Source organism: Oreochromis niloticus, linkage group LG12 (genome assembly GCF_001858045.2).
Source record: "Oreochromis niloticus isolate F11D_XX linkage group LG12, O_niloticus_UMD_NMBU, whole genome shotgun sequence".
NCBI lineage: Eukaryota > Metazoa > Chordata > Actinopteri > Cichliformes > Cichlidae > Oreochromis > Oreochromis niloticus.
Window position 1 is genome coordinate 1,051,015 of NC_031977.2, and position 21,657 is coordinate 1,072,671.

Sequence of the window (21,657 nt, forward strand, 5' to 3'; positions counted from 1 at the left end):
TATACCAACACCTGTAAATAGAAGATTAACATGAGGTTATAACAATCACTGTAATACAAACGTTAATGTAATGTCAATAGCTTCAATAAATGCTTTAATGCAATGCTTATTATATGATTCTAATGTAATGATAAAATAACAGTAAAATATCTCTTCTCATTCCCTCTATTGACCTCTGGATAACATCCAGAGGTCACCACAGTTATCGCCGTGTCACACCCTCGACCTACACAGCCACTTCCGTGTCCATCACCGGCATCATGGACATCGGAGTGATCACTCCTGGGTCCACCGCCCTCATAATTACCTTTTCCAGCAAACCTCTGGCACAAGGAATGAGACAACAACCACATGTGACCAAAATACCCACCAGAACAGAGAAGGAAAGCATGACCGAGATCACAACCCCTTTCCACCGTCCGAACACCGAGGTCAGCCAGCCCCCCAGTGGATTATCAATCCCCGAGTGTTCATGCATGGTTGTAGACAGACTCTTCAGGGCCTCCCGAACTCGAGTTACTGACCCATCTGGAGCCGTGTTCTGCTCCGCTAACCCCTCCATGGCGTCTCTGAGACCTCGCGTTTTGTTCTCGCCCACGGTTCGATTCCACTAAGTGGTGTTTCGGATGGTGCTGGACTGGCATGACCTCCGTGGTCAGACAGTTTGTGTGAGCCGGTCTGCAACAAATAAACCAAAAAACATACAACTGTGATTAATAGCATAACCGACATCAAACATATGATACTAAGTAATATCTTGATAATTCGTGTCCCATCACGGGTTTCTGATCGCTGTGATGGCATTGTGTTCTAATGAAAAAGTAAAGACAATAAAAGTGATAAAGTAAAAATCATAAAAGTTCAAAGCTCTTTTGCTAGAGCCTCTTTCTCAGATGTTCACTTTGGCACCGCTCCTTTTTGCAGGCGCAACGATTTCCTCCTTGGCTGCTCTTCTTTCTTTGGCCTTCCGGGTAGACTACCGGTCGGCCCGTTGCACAGGTGAGAGGATTTATTCTGCCTCTGATTTTCACCTGTGATGGGTGGAGGTGGATTTTCCCCCACCAAGCTCTCGCGTGCCGCTGCGCACTGCGACCAGTGGTACCAGGTGTCACCTTTCCCTTTCAGTTGGACCGCTATAGCTGTCCGGGCCGTTACTTTATATCGACCCGTCCAGCGGGGTTCCTTCCACTTGCGCTTAATGACTTTCAGCCACACCGCCTTTGCGTCCGGGACCTCTCCTTCCCCTTGGGCCTTTCGCAAGCCACCCGTTTGGTGAAACTGGACACAAGCGCTTTTACCTCGTTCCAGTAGTCCAAGGTGCCGGAAACTGTCTCACAGTTAGCAGCTCGTAGGGCGTGTAACCTGTGGACTTCTGTTTCGCCATTTTGGCTGTTAACATGGGACGCCCGTCTGGCCCCCGCCACAAGTCTCCATCCTGCCAGGCTCCTTTGTTTCTCCACACCCCCTTTTCCTCTGGTGATGCCTCCTTACACTCGTCAGACCCGTCGTCCGGTGTCCGTTCCTTTCTCTGTAAGAGACCGAAAACCAAAGCACCTCCCTGCCTAATCTTCACAATCTAATTTTTATTGTTCATTGTTCTTCCAGTACTGCAAATTTGGTTTAGAATATCATGTTCAGGGCTCTCTGACCCAGCGACCTATTCTAACCATAATCTATGTGTGTGTAAGCGTGTTTGCATTTAGCCCTCTGCACTCAAAGCCAATACCTACAATCTATCAGTCCGGACATCACGCCGAACGAAGCTTATGACCTTCAAAAGACCGAGCGCCAACTCATCATGAGCACATTTGCAATGTGTGTATGAAAATTATTAACCACTCATTTTAATCAAAGACAGCAAAAACAAATTAACCATACCTGCATTATTAAACACACAAGTAAAGACATAAAAATGTTCATAAAAACATTGCTTGATGTTAAAACTCAACTTCCCCCCCTTTTGACACACTCCCTTGTGTCAATTCATCCGAGCTGGAAAATTAAAAGAAAAGGTTAGTGACATCATATCTCAGAAAGCATCAGAAATTCTCCTCTCCAGTATCGTTGCTCCAGCCTTGTCATCCTGTGCTAGGGAATGGAATCAATTTAGTTATTACGTCAAATCTGTTAAATTCCGGGCTCCGCCCAGAGCTTGTGTCCGCAGAATTACCTAGAAACAAAACCTGTATTAACATGAACTTCACATATAAAAACATCTTTTTTAAATTTTATTTCCCCCTTTTATCCCTCACTGACCACAGCAGGGGAATCTATGTCTTGATTCAGCCATGAATCCCGCTCACCTGATTCATCACTGAGCCCCACATTCATTCACAATAAATCAGCAGTCCAATGTGATACAAATCAGTTTAACAAATGTAATAGTTATCACCTTCTTCTAATTCATAAGAATAATGCAAACTAAAACTACATAATAGTTTCACAATCTCTAATTAGGGGTATAACGTGGCATAAAACGATATAATAATCTTACAATTCCCCCTTTGATCTCTTATTTTTTTTAAAAAAGAGATCACCTACACCTCATAATCCAGTTTAGCGAGGTCCATTGCTTCTTCCTAGTCCTAAAGCCCTCTGTCCCCCTTTAACGAGTGGACCCCATGTATAATGACTTCTATGTTAGCACATATCAGATGCAACACAAACTAAATTTACAACAACAACACAGTTTTTGAGAAATTTTATGTTTGGTGTCAAATTATAAGAATTCAATTCAAATCTACGGTTTTATCACCCCCATCGGGGCTTACCTTTCTCACCTTTCATAATATTTCTCCCTCAAATATTCGCAATTTCCCTCCTTTGGTGGCGAAAAGCTGTTGGTGTGGTCAAGTAGGTGCTATAGGAAACAAAAGCTCAGGACAGAACAGTCACCAGTCATGTACTTCATACAGAATTTGCATATATTTTGATTTCATATTGATCCTCTGAGTGTAATGGTACATTTTAATTTGAATTCATCAAAACTAAACACAATAGTTTTCTCTTTCTCTAGCTTGCTCTTGTTCTTATGCAGGACCACATCCTATCACATGCCCCCGTCGGTTATATTCTACTTTTTAAAATTCTGACTATTTCATGGGTGAACCCAAATCACATGGACCAGTGTTTGTTATTCCATATCTCCATTCTGAATGTGAAGTTTTCCATTTCCCTGTTATTCATACATATAATTAAAGTTTTGGCTTTTTCTCTATAAAAGTTAATTGACTTTTTACAGTGGCCTGCTATGGTTAATAGCAGGCCACTGCTACTCAGTCATTAGTAAAATCAAACCTTTCCTTCACTGTAGCCTTTGACATTCCCCAACATTTTTAAGGTGGATATAATGTAATGCCTTTAATCGAAACACAGCTAATAAAACACAATTTTCTTATTGCAAACATCAGTAACTCAAAATTAGCCACCAAAGGGTTAAGTTTGCAGTTCCACACTCTCATGTGAAGCTACATTCTCCCCCTCTGCTCTCTCTTATCCTCCTGCTCCTGCAAAAACAAAACAAGACAAAGTATCCACCCATCTGTTGCAGGCAGGGTGAATTGTTGCTCCACATTTACTAATCCTAAAGTCTGTGTCATTTTGTCTCAGTATTGAGTCAGTCAAAACGTTTAGTCGTCAGTCCATCACAGTCCAGTCACATGCATACCTTCACACACATTCATACCAGATGTTGCTGATAATGGAGTCTCACGCGCAACCTATTCGAGTATCCATCACCAGCAAGATGACGTCATCATTTTAAAGGAAACAATTCCTTGTTTTTTGGACTGGATTGACTCGCTGCAATCCTTTTAGACTCAGAACTATATGATGTAATCAGTGTCCCATATAAGTGAATTTCTCCAGAGCCCATTATAATCATGGAGAAGCACACTTTGCAACTGTTTCCAGTAAGAATATTTCATAGCACTTTAAATTTCAATTTTTCAGGCCTAGTTTAAAGAGCTGATTGTTAAATCATGAACTCACAAAATATCAAAATATCACCACCGGTGGATCACACCTCTCAGATTTTCTTATCTCAGTGCACTGTAACAAAAGCAAAAACAAACGTAATCAACAAAATACTAATAAAACAACACATACTAGGGCCCGTTGCAGACATGTCCAAGCATAAAACCATCCCTCTCTCTTAGAGAAAGAAAACAACCCAAACCTCACTGATAAAATCAACCTAATGCTAAGCAAAACCCAAAAATCAACCGAAACTTCATCAGAAAGTTTTCCTCCCTCCCGGGACAATATTGTATAGAAATGAGAACCTCAGGTACGGTAACACCTTTTGTTCCTCCTTGAATTAAATCTCAATCACAGAAAATGCGGCGCTCCGAAATAAATTCACACCGTTAATTCATCATTTTCACTCTGTACCACTGCTCCTCATCAGGCTGTGTCAAGCACAGTAAACAATTCATTCAAGGCTTTGAGCCATAAACAGACATCAGCACAGACATTGTTTTCATAACCAAACTGTTTTAGACCTTGTCCCTTAAATCTACATAAATGACCTCTGGGTGACAAAAAACACATTTAACCAATAATAAAACACATTTTAAGTAATCAATGGCTTCTTATAACAAATTCTGTATATTTGGATGTTTGCGTGCAGGATTTTGCATATCAGCATAAGCATTTGTTAGCAAAGCATTCTTCATTGCATCAGTGTATGTGTGTGTATGTGTGTGTATCACTTCTCAGTGAATCAGCATTTCGATTTGTGTGTGCGTCATTTCTCACTTAATCAACGAGTGCACATGTGTTCATGTGTGTATTTCTCTTCATTCTGAGTCAGTGTATGTAGATGTGTGTGTTTGTGTGTGTTTGTGTTCATCACTTTCCTGTTCTGGTGTTCTGGGTAAACCACAGCCTGAAGCGTGCCCTGGGGTCCTGCCCTCCTCCATCTCAGCCTGTTTGCCACCCTTGCTGCTGTTCAAAGTTCAGTCTGTCCTGGTTCTGGCCCCAAATCAAGCAGTCCTTTTCTCCAGTGTCCATGTTCATCGCAGGTGAAACCTTCATCTTCTTCTTGTCCAGCTCCTCCTGAGCCCTGCTCAGTTTCTGCTCTGATGCCTTGAGCTCTTACTGAGGGCAGAAACCTCAGAGTCTTTTCCGTACACGTCATATTGAAGCTTATTGATGTTTTCCTTGCTTTGCTCCAAGGCTCTTCTCAGAGGTCAGCTCCTGGCCGAGCCCCGACACCTGTGCCTTCAGCTTATTTTTCTTCTTGTGCTTCTGTCCATTCTGAGGTGCCTCCTGACCTCAGTTGCTCCTCCTGTCTCTGGCACGCCCTTTTTGCTGCCCGATAATCCGTGTTGGTCCGTCACTGTCCTGCACAGTTTTAATGCAGAGTTGTTAAGGTCAGCATTCTGTTGCTCGGCCTCACTTTTCATCCGGGCTTAATGGGCGTCTCGTCACAGCTCTGTCAGCTGAAGCTGTCTGGAAATCTCCCCCGTGTAGTGAAACGAGCCTTGGATTTAACGCTCTCCGTCTCTGCTGCATGAGATCGCTTTCCTGCAGCACTGTTGACATTTTCAGGTTGTTGTTGTGGGTCCAGCTGTTGCAGCATTTGATCAGGGTCACGTCAAAGATGGTAGAGGGGAGAGCAGGAGTCCAGGTCAGCCTTGGCTTTCCGGGCTGGCAAAGCAGCCTGTAATTAAACATAAAGAGAAAAAACAAAAACAAAAACCGACGAACAGGAAAATGATGTTGTTTTGGCTGTGTGATTCAGAGAGGGGAGAAACACCGGGCCAGGCCCTGTGTCAGCCTTCTCTCCCCCTTTTTTGTTTTTTCTCACCATATAATCAACTCATAACCGACCAAGTTGACAGGACAACACAGGTACATGTTAAAATTCTTAAGATCATGTTTAAAAGCACAAAAAGCAATTTCCTTCCTTCAGTAATCACTTCTATTATTCAATCAGCAGAAAACATCTCACAGTTTGACTCTTAACCACTAAATTTGTTGTTTCATCACTGGTTGGTCATACCAGCCTCTTTCTTTTGGAAGTTAAGTTGTTGTCCTGCAACCCAGAAACTTTATTTGTTAGTAATGGATAAACTTCATCATTCAACAACAGGTGTATGTTAAGTTTCGCTGCTTTAACCTTGCTGGAAAATCTTCACATGTTCATGAGGGTAAGCTGTTTTTTCATTGCGTGTGTGTGCGTTTGTAGGTGGGTTATTTTTTACTTTTTTCTCAAACTAGGCGTTACCTTAAAAGGAGCCTTTCTCTCACATTTCTCTGCTTGTGTGTGTTTTTGTTTCACCTTTTGTTGTGATGCTCCGGACGCCTTCCCAACCTCCACAAGTCCGTTGGCCCCAATTTTATGTGTTACAGCTTCTCTTAACTTCTCCTCTAATTCTCTCCTCACTGCTGTCAGTTCCACAGCTGCTGAGTCTTGCTGGGTGTGGTTCCCATTACTATAATTTTGTTCTGGGCGCTGTGCTTGTGGTGGGCGGTTGGTCCAGGTCCGTAGCCACCTGTATTAACACACTAAAACATACAATTAGTATTTCTTTTCTTAAGACGTCCATTCGCTCCATCTGCCTAGATTTCACTCTCTCTCTCGCTGGGTTCACACTTCACACAGTCAGGCAGTTGCCTTTTATGGGCATGCAGAGTTCCGGTCATACACACACAGCTACTCACACCCAGTGGCTGCAAAGCAGTCTTCACATTATCTATGCACACACTCAGCCACAATCATCCGCTCCTCAATATAAATGTATAAAACCAGTAGTCATTACCCCTAGAAACACACACACCCTCAAGAAAATTCACTGTATTTAATCATTTATCACCCCCTAAATAATGATAGAACCAAAGAGTAAATTAAATTAAATGTAAGTGCTTATATTATTGAACTGAAGGAAGAACCACTTAAAGATCTTATAAAATCATGCTTCACACCACAAAAATGAACCAAATCATTTTATGATTTTATCAATTTCAAATAAAAAAGCATTTTCAAACTCTAAAACATCCAGCTTTGCATCACAAGAGAAATATGCCAACCACAGCCATTAATCATATATTCACAACAATAAATCAAAACTCATTTTTACTAATATGGTGAGCAAAATCAGCATCTTATTTACAGGCTTTTAACAATATTTGCAAATCATGATTATAAAACTCAGTAATATGCTAAACAGGAAGTACAAGCCCTCTGTGCGCTTCACAGCAGCCACCTCATTTGCATGTTCACACACAGTCTAAAAATAGCTCGCAGCGCTGCAGCGCGCTGTTGTCACACAGAGCCTCCTTCCACACCAAACTCTCTTATTTTATATTACAAAGACATCTTTTATTTACAACTGCAGAGATTATCAGGCCTATTCACGCCTACACAATTTCGACAAATTTAAATTAACGGTCCAACCGATAAACTCCCCGAGTTTTTTGCGACCAATTTAATCCAGTATCCGTCCCCGACGGTGGCCCGATTTCTAGTGCCCTAACCGAATTTAAAAGCGTTAACCAACCCAAACTTTGCTTGAAGCTCTGTTTTTGGCATTCCACAGCCAAGGCTTTCTCGCAGTTTTAAGTTTCACGTTTCACGCCCGAAACCGGGTTTCTGTCGACCAAAAAAGCGCAAACAAAGAGCGTCAAACTCTTAGCTTGTTCCAGGCTGCCCTGTAATCTGCAGTCACGCCAACTGTGTTATCCCTATTCGCCGATAGGTCGATGGTCCGCGTCCGAACCAAAGAGGGAGCACAACCTCCAGGCTTTGCGCTTCTTAGCAGCCCCGCTGCCGTTCTTAAAGAATTTATAATACTTTGAAACAACAGTCAACACCTCAGGACAAGTGTATGTCTGACGCAGGTCCGACCTTATGACCAATGGGGACTCTAACCCACAAAATAACCAATTCCCTAACTTCTACGTGAGACTCTAACTCACTTTCACTGTTTTCCTTTTCCTTATTCACTTTGGAGATGGGACACTGTACGCAGACAGCACCAGATCTCTCTCTGAAAACCACACAACAATAGTTTTTATGAACATCAGGGTATTAGAACGCCCCCTCATGCATAAAGTAGGTACAATACAATCAATGTTGACAACTTTTAACACATTAAAAGAACATCTTCTTCTTCCCGAGGCCAGATCCTTCCCAGTAATCTTCTTACTCTGCTTATCCCCTGGAACAAACAGTCTCTCCTGCAAGCATAATCAAACAGCTACAAGGCCTTGCAAACTATTATTTAAATGTTTGAACTCTCCCCTCTACATGAGTTTAACTGCTGCTTGTATGTGTGCGTGTGTGCCTCGACCTCAGCATTCACTCTGTCTATAAGGACAGAGGCCAACTCTGCATGTGTGCAATAACCTAACTGAAACCATACCTGTAATATGTTGAATAAATGTTCTAATCAAATGCCACTACTCAAAGCTTAATAAAAGAGTATAAATGAATAAAGGATAATGATGAATAACATGATATATGTGTTTTGTAAGCATGTGTGGCCTTCTACGCTCTACGTCACTTCACTCAATAGATCAGCCAGACATCCCGCTGACTGTAGCTTTTAACCCTTACTGACGTGAGCACAACTCCATAATAAGCACCAAGCGGCAATATGTATAAAGATGATCATGGTTACACCTGCAATGAAAGATTATATGATTATACCAACACCTGTAAATAGAAGATTAACATGAGGTTATAACAATCACTGTAATACAAACGTTAATGTAATGTCAATAGCTTCAATAAATGCTTTAATGCAATGCTTATTATATGATTCTAATGTAATGATAAAATAACAGTAAAATATCCCTTCTCACTGGTTTTCACACAGCTGAATAAAAGTCAAACAGAAAACTGATTATCAGAAGTGTGAGATGCTCGAGAATATACTCTGGTGTCCTGTTATATTTTAGATAGCAAGGAGCAGACGGCTGAGTTTATTAAACTCCACCGAGACAGCGGTGACGCTAATCAGAAGGCTAGACTGTCCAATTTCACAGTCTCACACTTCCGGCCTTCGAAGGACCCGGCCCACATAGACCGCAAAGGCCGGGTCCTCCAATGGATGCGGCCTAGGTTTTTGGACACAGCTGTTCTTTTTTTTGCTTTGTATCTGTAACCAGACCTTAACAAAAAAAAATTGTAACTTGTGTAAATATATACAAATTCTCATCAATCAATGCACAAACATCAAAAGTTCAGATATTCTGGTTTTCAAGGTTACAAAACTTAGTTCACAACTACGCATTTGATTTAAAAGTACAAAATATTTATGAAAGCAATTTGAGCCCATAATGCTGCTCCTAAATACGGTTCTATTGCAGGTCTGTTTTTAGTTAGAGATGTAAGTGAACGCTACAGAGTGATGCATTAGAATAGAATAGAATAGAATAGAATAGAATTCAACTTTATTGTCATTGCACATGTCACAAGTACAAGGCAACGAAATGCAGTTTGCATCCATCCAGAAGTGCTTTAGCAATAATATAGATATATTACAGAAATGGGTCTGTTATAGGTATGAGGGTACAAAATATGTGTCTATTATGGGTATGTTACAATGTACACGGTATGAAGGTATGTTATGAATATGCTATAACTATAAGTATGTACAGGCTATGAACAGGATATAAATATGAAAATATACAGAAATATACAGAAATATGAAATAAAAAAAGCTATACAGGAATATGAACTATGCAAGTTATAAACTGTTGTAAACAGTTGTAGAATTATAATTATCGTATTGTACAGAATGATTGTCTATACAGCATTTACAGTAGTGCAGTTAAGATAAGTGAAATATGTGGATAATTCCTACAGAGGCTATATAAAGTGCTAGTGGTTGTGAGTGGTGGTTCAGTCCATGTTTTTATTGTGTGTATGAGGGTACAGTTGGTTCAGTCCATGTTATTATTGTGTGTATGAGGGTACAGTTGGTTCAGTCCATGTTATTATTGTGTGTATGAGGGTACAGTTGGTTCAGTCCATGTTATTATTGTGTGTATGAGGGTACAGTTGGTTCAGTTCATGTTATTATTGTGTGTATGAGGGTACAGTTGGTTCAGTTCATGTTATTATTGTGTGTATGAGGGTACAGTTGGTTCAGTCCATGTTATTATTGTGTGTATGAGGGTACAGTTGGTTCAGTCCATGTTATTATTGTGTGTATGAGGGTACAGTTGGTTCAGTTCATGTTATTATTGTGTGTATGAGGGTACAGTTGGCCATTTGTTTGTTTTTGTCCATTGTGTGTGTGTAGGTGGTTGTGGGTGTGTGTATGTTCAGTCCATGAGTTTAACGTGGGTCAGATGTCAGGAGGCAGAGTTCAGGAGTCTGACAGCTGTGGGGAAGAAGCTGTTCCGGTACCTGGTGGTCTTAGTCCGGAGGGTCCTGTAGCGCCTCCCAGAGGGCAGGAGGGTGAAGAGTCCATGTGATGGGTGACTGGGGTCTTTGATGATTTTCCCAGCCCTTTTTAGACACTGCTTCCTGTAGATGTCCTTTATGGCAGGAAGTGGTGCTCCGGTGATGCACTGGCCAGTTTTCATGACCCTCTGCAACGCCTTCCGGTCCGAGGCAGAGCAGCTCCCGTACCAGACTGTTATACAGTTGGTCAGGATGCTCTCGATGGTGCAACGGTAGAAGTTCACCAGGATGTCCGAGGACAGGTGGTTCTTCCTCAGAGTCCTCAAGAAGAAGAGGCGCTGGTGAGCCTTCTTGACCAGCTTGGAGCAGTTGGTCGTCCAGATGAGATCCTCAGAGATGTGGACACCCAGGAACTTGAAGCTGCTCACACGCTCCACAGCCGTCCCTTTAATGTAGATGGGTGGATGTGGGTCAGCATTCCTCCTGTAGTCCACGATGAACTCCTTGGTCTTCTCGGTGTTGAGCAGCAGGTTGTTTGTCGCACCACTCAGCCAGACGATCCACCTCCTCCCTGCAGGCGGCCTCATCGTTGTCAATCACTGTGGTGTCATCTGCAAACTTAATGATGGTGTTGGAACCATCGGTAGGTCTGCAGTCGTGGGTGAAGAGGGAGTAGAGGAAAGGGCTCATCACACAGCCTCGTAGTACACCGGTGTTCATTGTGATTGTAGATGAGCAGCGGTTATCCAGCCGGACATGTTGGGGCCGGTTGGTCAGTAGTCCAGTAACCATTTACACATGAGGGAACTGATGCCCAGGTCTGTCAGTTTCCTGATGAGTTGTGAGGGGAGGATTGTATTGAACGTTGAACTGAAGTCTATAAACACCAATCTTTCATAGGTGTTGATATTGATCAGCTTATGGTGGTTTATAAGGTGTTAATGAGGTCCATGTTGCTTTGATAGCAGCCTTCAGCTTGTCTGTATCGTTGGGTCAGGTGTTTCTCCTATCCTTTTTACTCCAAGACCCCATGTGGTCACGGTCAACAACAGTGCCATTTGACAGTAGCTTTAGGACACTGTGGGTGGGACTTTCATATGCCTTTTTTACAACCTTGACTTCCAATTAAAATCCAAAATTTAATTTTATCTGAAAAGAGGACTTTGGACAATTGAACAACAGTCCTTGTGGGGTGGCTGTAGCTCAGGTGGTAGAGCAGGTCAGCTGCTAACTGGAAGGTTCGATCCCAGGCTCCACCAGTCTGCATGCCAAATATCCTTGGGCAAGATATTAACCCCATGTTGCTCTCCGATGCATCCATCGGAATGTGAATGTGTATGAATGTTAGACAGTAAGCACTTAACAGTTTAGAACAAGTGCTCGTGTGAATGGGAAGTAATTGGGTGAATGAATTAGTTGTATAAAGCACTTTGAGTGCTCAGATAGAGTAGAAAAGTGCTATATAAGAACCAGTCCATTTACCATTCCTTAGTCTGATGTTGTTTGTGGTCCACGAGTGGCTTGATGTCAGGATGTAGCCCCTTTTTAATTACTTCTGCACGGTTCTTGTGTTGACTATTCTTGACAATCGTTTCAGGGCTTCAGGCATCTCTGATTCTTGGGCACCCTTCCCTACCCGAATTTCCATTAATTTCCTTAGATATACACTACCATTAGATCATTAGATCTAATGGTAGTGTATACCATTATACCATTAGATATGTAATGATATAAATAAAAACCTTTATATCAGAATTCCATGATGATTACTTTGTTCTGTTCTGTCTGCCTTAGATTCATATGAAGACCATGCCTGCTGCTATGTATCGCCTGCTGACCGCCCAGGAGCAGCCTGTTTACATTTAACCCACAAACTGACCTCACAAATCAACTCCCTCAACCCAGCCCAGACCTCATCCTGTATAGCTGATGAATTGTAGTGAGTTGTTAAGATTGTTCTGTTGCTCAAACTCATCTAGCTGCAACACAAAAACCCATATTATCCATGTGTATGTAGGCTTTTATTATTACAATAAAAAGATGTTCACACCTGATGCATTTTCAGTACCTAGTAGTGCCCCAGAGTCTGCAGAGTATCTTTATGGTTTACTGTTGATATTTTGAAACACAATATATAATAATGTGTATTGCCGTTTAGTTCATGAAACTAAAACAGTTTCCTCATTGTTAAATAAGATGAATGATGTTTGCTTTACACAGTAAAAATCTTATTTCCAATCTTACACATAAAGCACATCCAGCCACAGTTGTGGGCAAAAGTTTAAATACTTTCATGACATCGTGGGTCACTAGATGCTTTTGGTAGCCATCAACAAACTTCTGGTGTAATTCTAGCTGAATATTTGATCACTCTTCTTGCCATAATTAATCGAGTTCATTTAAATTGGTTGATTTCCTGGCATGGACCCATACTAGGCCCAAACATGCTGGGGAAAGCTATTCCAGAAGTAGATGAAACATTACTTGATGTTGTCTGTCTTGATGCATGCTCAATCATCCAGGTAAGGAAATCCCAAAAAGTCTGGACGTAGAGTTTTCAGTGGGAGAAACGTTTCATCATCATCCAGGTGACTTCTTCAGTCTCAGCTGATTGCAGGTTTCCCCAATCTTATAAACAGCAATGACTGAAACTAGCACCACTGAATGAACAATGGGCTGGGATGTCAGTTCCTAGATCATCAATATGCAAATTGTCACGACCATTGATCAACAACCACTGATCACTGGCCATGAGTACCATTCACAGAGTTGGGGAATATTTGCCATCACAGCATTGTAAGATGGTGTGTGAATCTACAGTCCTTTGCTCTTTAGTGAGTTCATTTAACTTTGTGAATATTGATCAATCTGAATACTATTATTATAATCTATAATCTATAATAAATAATCAGCATAAATTATTAAAAAATTATAGATAGGTAGTGAGAGAGAGAGAGAGCGTGTAGGTATATTTTTGACCCGATATGGATGAGAGAAAATCCAAAACAAATTCAAACTTTTTCACCTGATTCTTATTTTTTTAAAGTTTATTTTAAAGGCCCAAAATGAATATAACATTCATGCACATGATGACTGTATGTAAACTTCTGAACATAACTGTATATGTTGCTAGTACCCCCATTTTCACCACAGGGCACTGCCGATGTCTAGTTACATTTTCTACACCAAACCCATGTATGAAAAAAATCCTCTTTTATGTAGAATTAAATTATGTAGTGACTAGGTTTCATTTTGTGGGTTCAGTCTTGTTTCTATTCTCAGCTCAGTATCACAGTATTTTGAGTAGATTATTCTTGTTTATTACCAAAATTTAATGGTAAATTTACTCGTTCTTATATAGCACTTTTCTACGTTATCCCAGCACTCACAGCGCTTTATACAACTTGACTCATTCATCCATTTCTACAAGCACTTCTTTCTGGGGGTTGTGCTTTCTATCTAACAATCGCACACATTCATAATCCGATGGATTCCCCGGCGAGCAGCTCGGGGCTAGTATCTTGCCCAAGGATATTCGGCAAACAGCCAGGGATTGAACCATGAACCTTCCAATGACCTGCACCACCTCCTGAGCAACAGCAACCCAAAATGATCTGTCATCACATTTTAAAATCGGGTAAATATAACCTCAGAGGAACAACAAACCACGACATGTTACAACATCATTATTCACTTAATATAAATTCAGCCCAAATGCAGAAGCATGTGTGAAAAATTAACTACTGTTTCCATGTAGGAATTAAGTGGGTAAATACACCTATTTAGCCTACATGAGCATAAACAGTGATTGATTGATTCTCAATAGATTTGATCACCTCTAGAAAAGCAAAAGTTTTAGCAGTTTATGGTTCTGGATCAATCACTTATAGTTCACTGCCATGGAGGAAAGACATCAGCAGTTACCTAAAAAGCAATTATTGCTACCCAGAAGGCTCATAAGGGCATTTTCAAACAGTTTCAAATCCATCATTCTACAGTGACAAAGACTTTTCACAAGTGGAAAACATTCAATGCAGTTTCCAGTCTTCTAGCCTCAGTGGATGTCTCAGCAAATTCATTCCAGCTCTTGCAATACTCAGAGCTACAGTCAGACTCCACATGCCTCAGTTAGCCAAGTTAAATGTTAAAGTTCCACATAATACAGTAAGAAAAACATGGAACAAGTATGGCATCTTTGCAATTGTTTCCAAGAAAAAGCGCCTAAAAAGAATGTACCAGCATGGCTTAGCATTGCAAAACTGCATCTGAAATAACTTGTTGGCTTCTTGTGCAGCGACAGGACCTGGGCACCTTGCAATCATTGAGTAAACTCCTTGGTATACCGAAGTATTCTAGAGTAAAATGTGAGGCTGACTGTCTGACGGCTAAAGCCTGGCTGAAAATGGCTCCAAATGATCCCAAGCACACCAGCAAATCTACAAGAGAACAGGTGAAAAAGCAAGGAATCAAGGTGTTGCAATGGTCCAGTCCCACCTCAAGCTGGGTGAAATGCTGTAGTGGGACATTAAGAGAGCTGTTCATAAATGACTGCCCACAAAGCATGGAAGCAGCTTTGTAAAGGACAATGAGACACCTGAGTGACTGATGACGTGACACACAAAACATTACTAACATTTTTCGTTGCTTAGGTCGTTCTACAAGCTGGAGTATACTTAACTTTTTACACATTGCTTCTGCATTTTGATTTAGTTTTTGTTAAATAAATCATTTTAAATAAATATGAGGTTATGTTTCTTTAAAGTGAAGAACACACACTTAAGTTGTCTTCATTGCAAATGAAGGAAAGTTTAATTTTGGCAGTGCCACTACCAGACTGTTTTGGCCATGTCAAACCAGTGTGTAAAAGATCTGATGATCTGTTTGATCAAATCTATGTCAAATCAATCAATGTCAAACCTTTTGCATAAGATGCATTTTATGCAGATACATTGTGTAAATAAATATGAGTTGCATCTGTATGAATTATCATGAGATAATGAATCCAGATAATATCTGTGGGCAGAAGTCTTACCTTATGTCTTACCCTGTTACCTGTGAATACAGAAAGAAAAATACAGTACCAGTTTCTGTTTAATTTTGGCTTTTATAGCAAACATTCAGCAATGTACAAAGATGTCTGTATAACATAACCCACAAATGTGACGACTGTGGCTGTATGTGAATGTACAAAGCAGCAGCAGGATGTACAACTGTCTGTTTTTGGTTTTGAGGGGACTCTGCATTGCTTAAAGAATGTACACTATACTTTGCTTCTACAAAAACAATAAAGCTCAAATATTCTACTATTCAAAATCTAAATATCAATAATGAATTTTAGTCTCTGCCACTTTGTGATAACTGAAATAAACAACACTTCCTGTATTAAAAGGATTGTTGTGAATGAAGAAGTAATACCCTTTCCACGGGTTATAGCCGGGGGAAGCTGCACCTGTCTGCATGATTAAGATAAGAAAGGTGAAAACTCTCATTGCCCTGGTCTGCAGGGTGCTCAGTGACACTGTGTATGGTAAACACTTGAGTCACAGAAACCTCATTGTACTTTGGTATGCACTTGTATGTATGTATGCAGAGATTTTTGCAGTGTCCATATATGGAGGAAACGCCTTCTCCAGCAGCCTCTCTGTACACCTCATTGATCACCATCCCAATCACAATGTTTCCATTAGATATATCGGCTAAGATTGACCAGTCTCCTGTTCCCAACAAGCTCTACCATGCTTCGGCTAAATCTGTCATGTGCAGACCCTTCAGCTGCTCACTAGGTTTGTCTTTAAAATGAACCAAATATATTTATTTATTTATCATTTTGGAGTGCTGTCTTTTCCTACACTGCTCAGGGTCATCGACACAGCACAACAGACACAGCACATTGGCTGTTCTCTTCGCTCCTTAGAGGAGCTCTACAGTAAAGCTGCAGGGACACATCACACCCAGTCAGTGGGGAGTAACGGAGTACATGTACCGCTGTTACATATTCAAAATACAAAATATGAGTAACTGTTATAGTTACCGTTTAAAAAGGTGGTATTAGAATAGAATAGAATAGAATAGAATAGAATAATCCTTTAATTGTCCCACAAGGGGAAATTTGGTTGTAACAGCAGCCAAAAAGACACATATACAAACAAACAGTACACAGGACACAGAACAGAAACATACACAATTTTTTTTACATATTTAAGAATATTAAGAATACAGTTACTTTGTTGAAATGAATGGATTACATGGCGGTCTTTTCCTGTTTCATATGTTCGGCTATGCCCTCTCTATTCTTGGTCTCCACGCCCCAAACAAAACACGCATTAAGAGGCTCTAATGCCTGTGTCTCAATCTCGCGGCCCATGTCACCTCTACTTGCGGCTGCACAATGACGTGAAGAAATATTTTAAAAAATTATTCACAAAAATGATCTAATATGAAGGCAATAGGCAAAGTGTTACAGGCATAGCCCTAAAGAATGTAGCCTGATGGGCAGTGTAGTCCGTGCTGCAGGGAGAATGGACTGCCATACCCGTGATGTGTCTGTGAGCGAGGGAGGGAGAAAAAGGGAAAGTAGGAGCTGTGACCGAGCAGAAACAGGAGCTGGAAGCATGTAAATATAATAATAACCACTGCAGCCAAACAGAGTGCCTGATGAGCCCAGTTGTAAGTGAGCTGTTAAGACTCGACTGTACACTGTGTTCGTGTTTTCCTTCCGTTGGAGCAGCCTTTCAACGCCTCTCTCTGTCTCTCGCTAGCAAAGTTGACCCAGACAACAAAGTAAAGAGTCATTCCATGAAAATGGCACAATTTGAGTCCCTCTCACCTCTTATGATGCATTTCATCTATTGGGTCACCAAACTTTCAATTTAAACAGCTTTACATATATATTGAAATGTACCCTTTAATACAGTGTAAAAAAAACTGAACTAATTTTTATCTTTTTATGGGAAATAATACATTTTTTTCATTTGACACCACCTATTTTGTCATGTCCCTCATGGCCTTGATGAAAGTTTACTTTGAAAATACCAAATAAAACTTTTTAAAAAGTCAATAAATTTTGGTATCAACCTAAACATGTGTTTGTGCTCTTTTGTTGTTAACATTTCTTTTTTTCAAATTTAATTGTTAATTATTCATTAAAATCACAATTATTTCTGTACCTGAGTAACCCCTCAACCCCGTTACACCAATGATCTCACCCCCATAAATACAATGGTGTGATCCACCATTATAAGAAAGCCCTCCGCAAAGCCAGAACATCTTACTATTCGTCACTGATTGAAGAAAATAAGAACAACCCCAGGTTTCTCTTCAGCACTGTAGCCAGGCTGACAAAAAGTCAGAGCTCTACTGAGCCAACAATCCCTTTAATGTTAACTAGTAATGACTTCATGAACTTCTTCACAAATAAGATTTTTATCATTAGAGAAAAAATTACCAATAATCATCAGTGCAGCGTTCGATACTGTTGACCATAATATCCTATTAGAGCGATTAGAACATGCTGTAGGTATTACAGGTACTGCACTGCAGTGGTTTGTATCATATCTATCTAATAGACTCCAATTTGTTCATGTAAATGGAGAGTCCTCTTCACACACTAAGGTCAGTTATGGTGTTCCACAGGGTTCAGTGCTAGGACCAATTCTATTTACATTATACATGCTTCCCTTAGGCAGCATCATTAGAAGACATAGCATAAATTTTCACTGCTATGCAGATGACACGCAGCTCTATCTGTCCATGAAGCCAGGTAACACACACCAATTAGTTAAACTGCAGGAATGTCTTAAAGACATAAAGACCTGGATGGCCGCTAACTTTCTGCTTCTTAATTCAGATCAAACTGAGGTTATTGTACTCGGCCCTGAAAATCTTAGAAATATGGTATCTAAGCAGATTCTTACTCTGGATGGCATTACCTTGGCCTCCAGTAATGCTGTGAGGAACCTTGGAGTCATTTTTGACCAGGACATGTCCTTCAATGCACATATTAAACAAATATGTAAGACTGCTTTCTTCCATTTGCGCAACATCTCTAAAGTTAGAAATATCCTGTCTCAGAGTGACGCTGAAAAACTAGGTCATGCATTTATTACTTCCAGGCTGGACTACTGTAATTCTTTATTATCAGGATGTCCTAAAAACTCGCTGAAAAGCCTTCAGCTGATCCAAAATGCTGCAGCAAGAGTCCTGACAGGGACTAGAAAGAGAGAGCAGATTTCTCCTGTTTTGGCTTCCCTTCATTGGCTTCCTGTTAAATCCAGAATTGAATTCAAAATCCTGCTCCTCACATACAAGGTCTTAAATAATCAGGCCCCATCTTATCTTAATGACCTTGTAGTACCATATCACCCTATTAGAGCACTTCGCTCTCACACTGCAGGCTTACATGTTGTTCCTAGAGTATTTAAAAGTAGAATGGGAGGCAGAGCCTTCAGTTTTCAGGCCCCTCTTCTGTGGAACCAGCTTCCAGTTTGTATTCGGGAGACAGACACTATCTCTACTTTCAAGATTAGGCTTCAAACTTTCCTTTTTGCTAAAGCATATAGTTAGGGCTGGACCAGGTGACCCTGAATCCTCCCTTAGTTATGCTGCAATAGACGTAGGCTGCCGGGGATTCCCATGATGCATTGAGTTTTTCCTTTCCAGTCACCTTTCTCACTCACTATGTGTTAATAGACCTCTCTGCATCGAATCATATCTGTTATTAACCTCTGTCTCTCTTCCACAGCATGTCTTTCATCCTGTCTTCCTTCTCTCACCCCAACTGGTCGCAGCAGGTGGCCCCGCCCCTCCCTGAGCCTGGTTCTGCCGGAGGTTTCTTCCTGTTAAAAGGGAGTTTTTCCTTCCCACTGTCGCCAAAGTGCTTGCTCATAGGGGGCCATATGATTGTTGGGTTTTTCTCTGTATGTATTATTGTGCGATCTACTGTCCAATATAAAGCGCCTTGAGGCAACTTTTGTTGTGATTTGGCGCTATATAAATAAAATTGAATTGAATTGAATTGAATTGAATCCAGAATTCCATATACATCAGGAAGTGACATCACTGAAGTCTTTTGGACAACAGGACCACAGAGACAGGCAAGTTGCTCCCATCTTTTCCTTTATTGTAGTCATTTATCTTGTGATATTGTGGTCGTCAACCTCAATGACTTAACACCGTAACATGAAAAAAAGATAGAAAACTATTAATTATGGAAAAGTTTTTTGTTGTTTCATGAATACATGGTGATTTCGAATTTCATGCATGCCATGTGCTCTCTGTCTGGTATTCACTACATTGAGCAGCGGCCAGTTTGTGCAAAAATCTCAACCCTGTTATGTTTTTGATTGTAACGGGGTTGTGAGATTGTGATGGGGTTGAGATTTTAATACCTTGGTTGTTAAGTTATCCAAGTATTTAAATTAATTATTATTATATTCAATCAACATTCTTATACTGCATGCATGCTGAATGTGATTTATGTTCCATGTTAAGGATGCGAGTAAGATGGCACCAACAACAGCAGCAGAAAGGCAAAGGAAGTATCGTGAACGCCTTAAAGCTGATCCTGAAAGAAGGGAGAGAAACCTGCAGAGTGAGCGTGAGAGATGGAGAAAGAATGTAGAGATAGGGAAGAAGAAAGCAATTAATGAATTGAGTAAAAGAGAACAGCGTAAGAAAAGAAAAATGTGGAGAGCAGCTTATCATATCCTCCACAGAGTCCTTATCAGGGAGATCACCCAGAGCAGCCTTCACAGCCAAGATCTTCAAGGTTAGGGCAATGGGTACTTAACAGTGTTATAGTGAAAATGTCATTTTATGTCACTTTCACAATGTCATTTTAGAAACAGGGAGGGCAGGAGGAAAAAGGCATAACTTTCCAAACCCAAATCAACTTTTATTGCTTTGTTTTGTAGGCAACGTCTGGTGGCTCGGAAAAAGTACAGAACAGAAAAAAATAAGCTCAAGAGGCAAATAGCGGAACTCCAGGAAAAACTTGGAAAAGAAAGGAAAAGCAAAGAAAAATACAAAAAAAGGTGCCAACGTTCAAAGAAATCTTCGGATCTTCGGTAATAGAGGAGAAGGAGACAAAAAGGGAGAAAAGGCAACTGTCAAGGTGACAGTCAAGAAATCTGTGGAGGGCACACAAGAGCACCTCATTGAGCTCTTCCAGAGCTTTGTAAAGACATTTAAAATGCATCACTTTAATATCAAGCAGCAGTATGCCTTCTGCCGTGAGCTGAAGAACAACATGTCAGGGGAGGAGGCTTTGATACATGTTGACTTCTCAGAAAACTACAGCTGTAAATACAGTTCTCAAGTTCAGGCGGTCCACTTTGGGGCTTCACATCAGCAGGCCACCCTTCATACTGTTGTGTTGTATGTTGGTGGACTCTCAGAGCCTCTGTGCTTTAGCACCATCTCCCCCAGTAGACATAAAGGCCCTCCAGCAATATGGCAGCACCTAAATCCTGTGCTAGATTACCTTCAAGGCCAACATCCACAAGTGTCTGTGCTGCACTTTTTAAGTGACGGACCCTGTACGCGATACAAACAACGAGGAAACCTCTAATTTTTCACTACAGAACTGGACAGAAGAGGATTCAAGGCTGGTTCTTGGAATTTTTTCGAGGCTAGTCATGGAAAAGGAGGACCAGATGGTGTCAGGGGAGCCTTAAAAAGAGCAGCTGACATGATGGTAGCAAAGGGGCATGACATCCCAGATGCAGAAGAGTTATTCAGGGCCTTGTCTGAAACAAACACAAGTGTGAAACTGTTCTTTGTGAAAAGTGAAGATGTTGAGGAAGCAATGGAGAAAATGCCAAAGCAGATACCAGCTGTTCCTGGAACCATGAGAATTCACCACACGGAAGCAATTTAACTGCAAGTGCTTCAACACCCAGTGTTTCACTTTTGGCCAGAAGACAGAAACGGCTGTATCACAGACAGGCAGTGGGGGGAATCCAGAAAAAGAAATCCAGTGGGAAAGTCCAGAGCTGATTGGTAAATGGTGTATTCTCAGATATGACGATGATTTGTATCCAGGCATCTTTCTAAACATACAAACAACACAAGTCCAGGTCAAATACATGCATCATGTTGGCCGCATCAGGATGATATCCTCTGGTACCTGTTTGATGATGTCCTTCAACTCATTCCACCCCCACAGGCTGTGACAAGGCGCCATGTGGAAGTCTTGAAAGAGGTGTGGAACCGACTCACAAGATGAATTCATGAAACAAAAGGCACATTCATGCATATATACAGACACACACAACGATGCAAGCACACACATGCAAAAA

General features: G+C 40.9%; 1 protein-coding gene and 1 long non-coding RNA gene across 5 annotated transcripts in view; both read left to right on the forward strand.

Moving 5' to 3' along the window:
- apba1a (amyloid beta (A4) precursor protein-binding, family A, member 1a) overlaps window positions 1–12,979 on the forward strand; it is a 65,943-nt gene extending 52,964 nt beyond the window's left edge. For all 4 annotated transcript variants that reach the window (XM_019365913.2, XM_019365915.2, XM_019365914.2 and 1 more), the window contains one exon: window positions 12,155–12,979. In XM_019365913.2, the coding sequence (XP_019221458.1) occupies window positions 12,155–12,226 (72 nt within the window). In that variant the 3' untranslated portion in view covers window positions 12,227–12,979. The remainder of the gene's footprint in view (window positions 1–12,154) is intronic.
- A 6,809-nt stretch (window positions 12,980–19,788) lies between these two features.
- Window positions 19,789–20,354, forward strand: LOC109204520 (uncharacterized). The gene is made up of 2 exons (XR_002064013.2): window positions 19,789–20,126; window positions 20,272–20,354. It is a non-coding gene; the product is annotated as an uncharacterized LOC109204520 (long non-coding RNA).
- The last annotated feature ends 1,303 nt before the right edge of the window (window positions 20,355–21,657 follow it).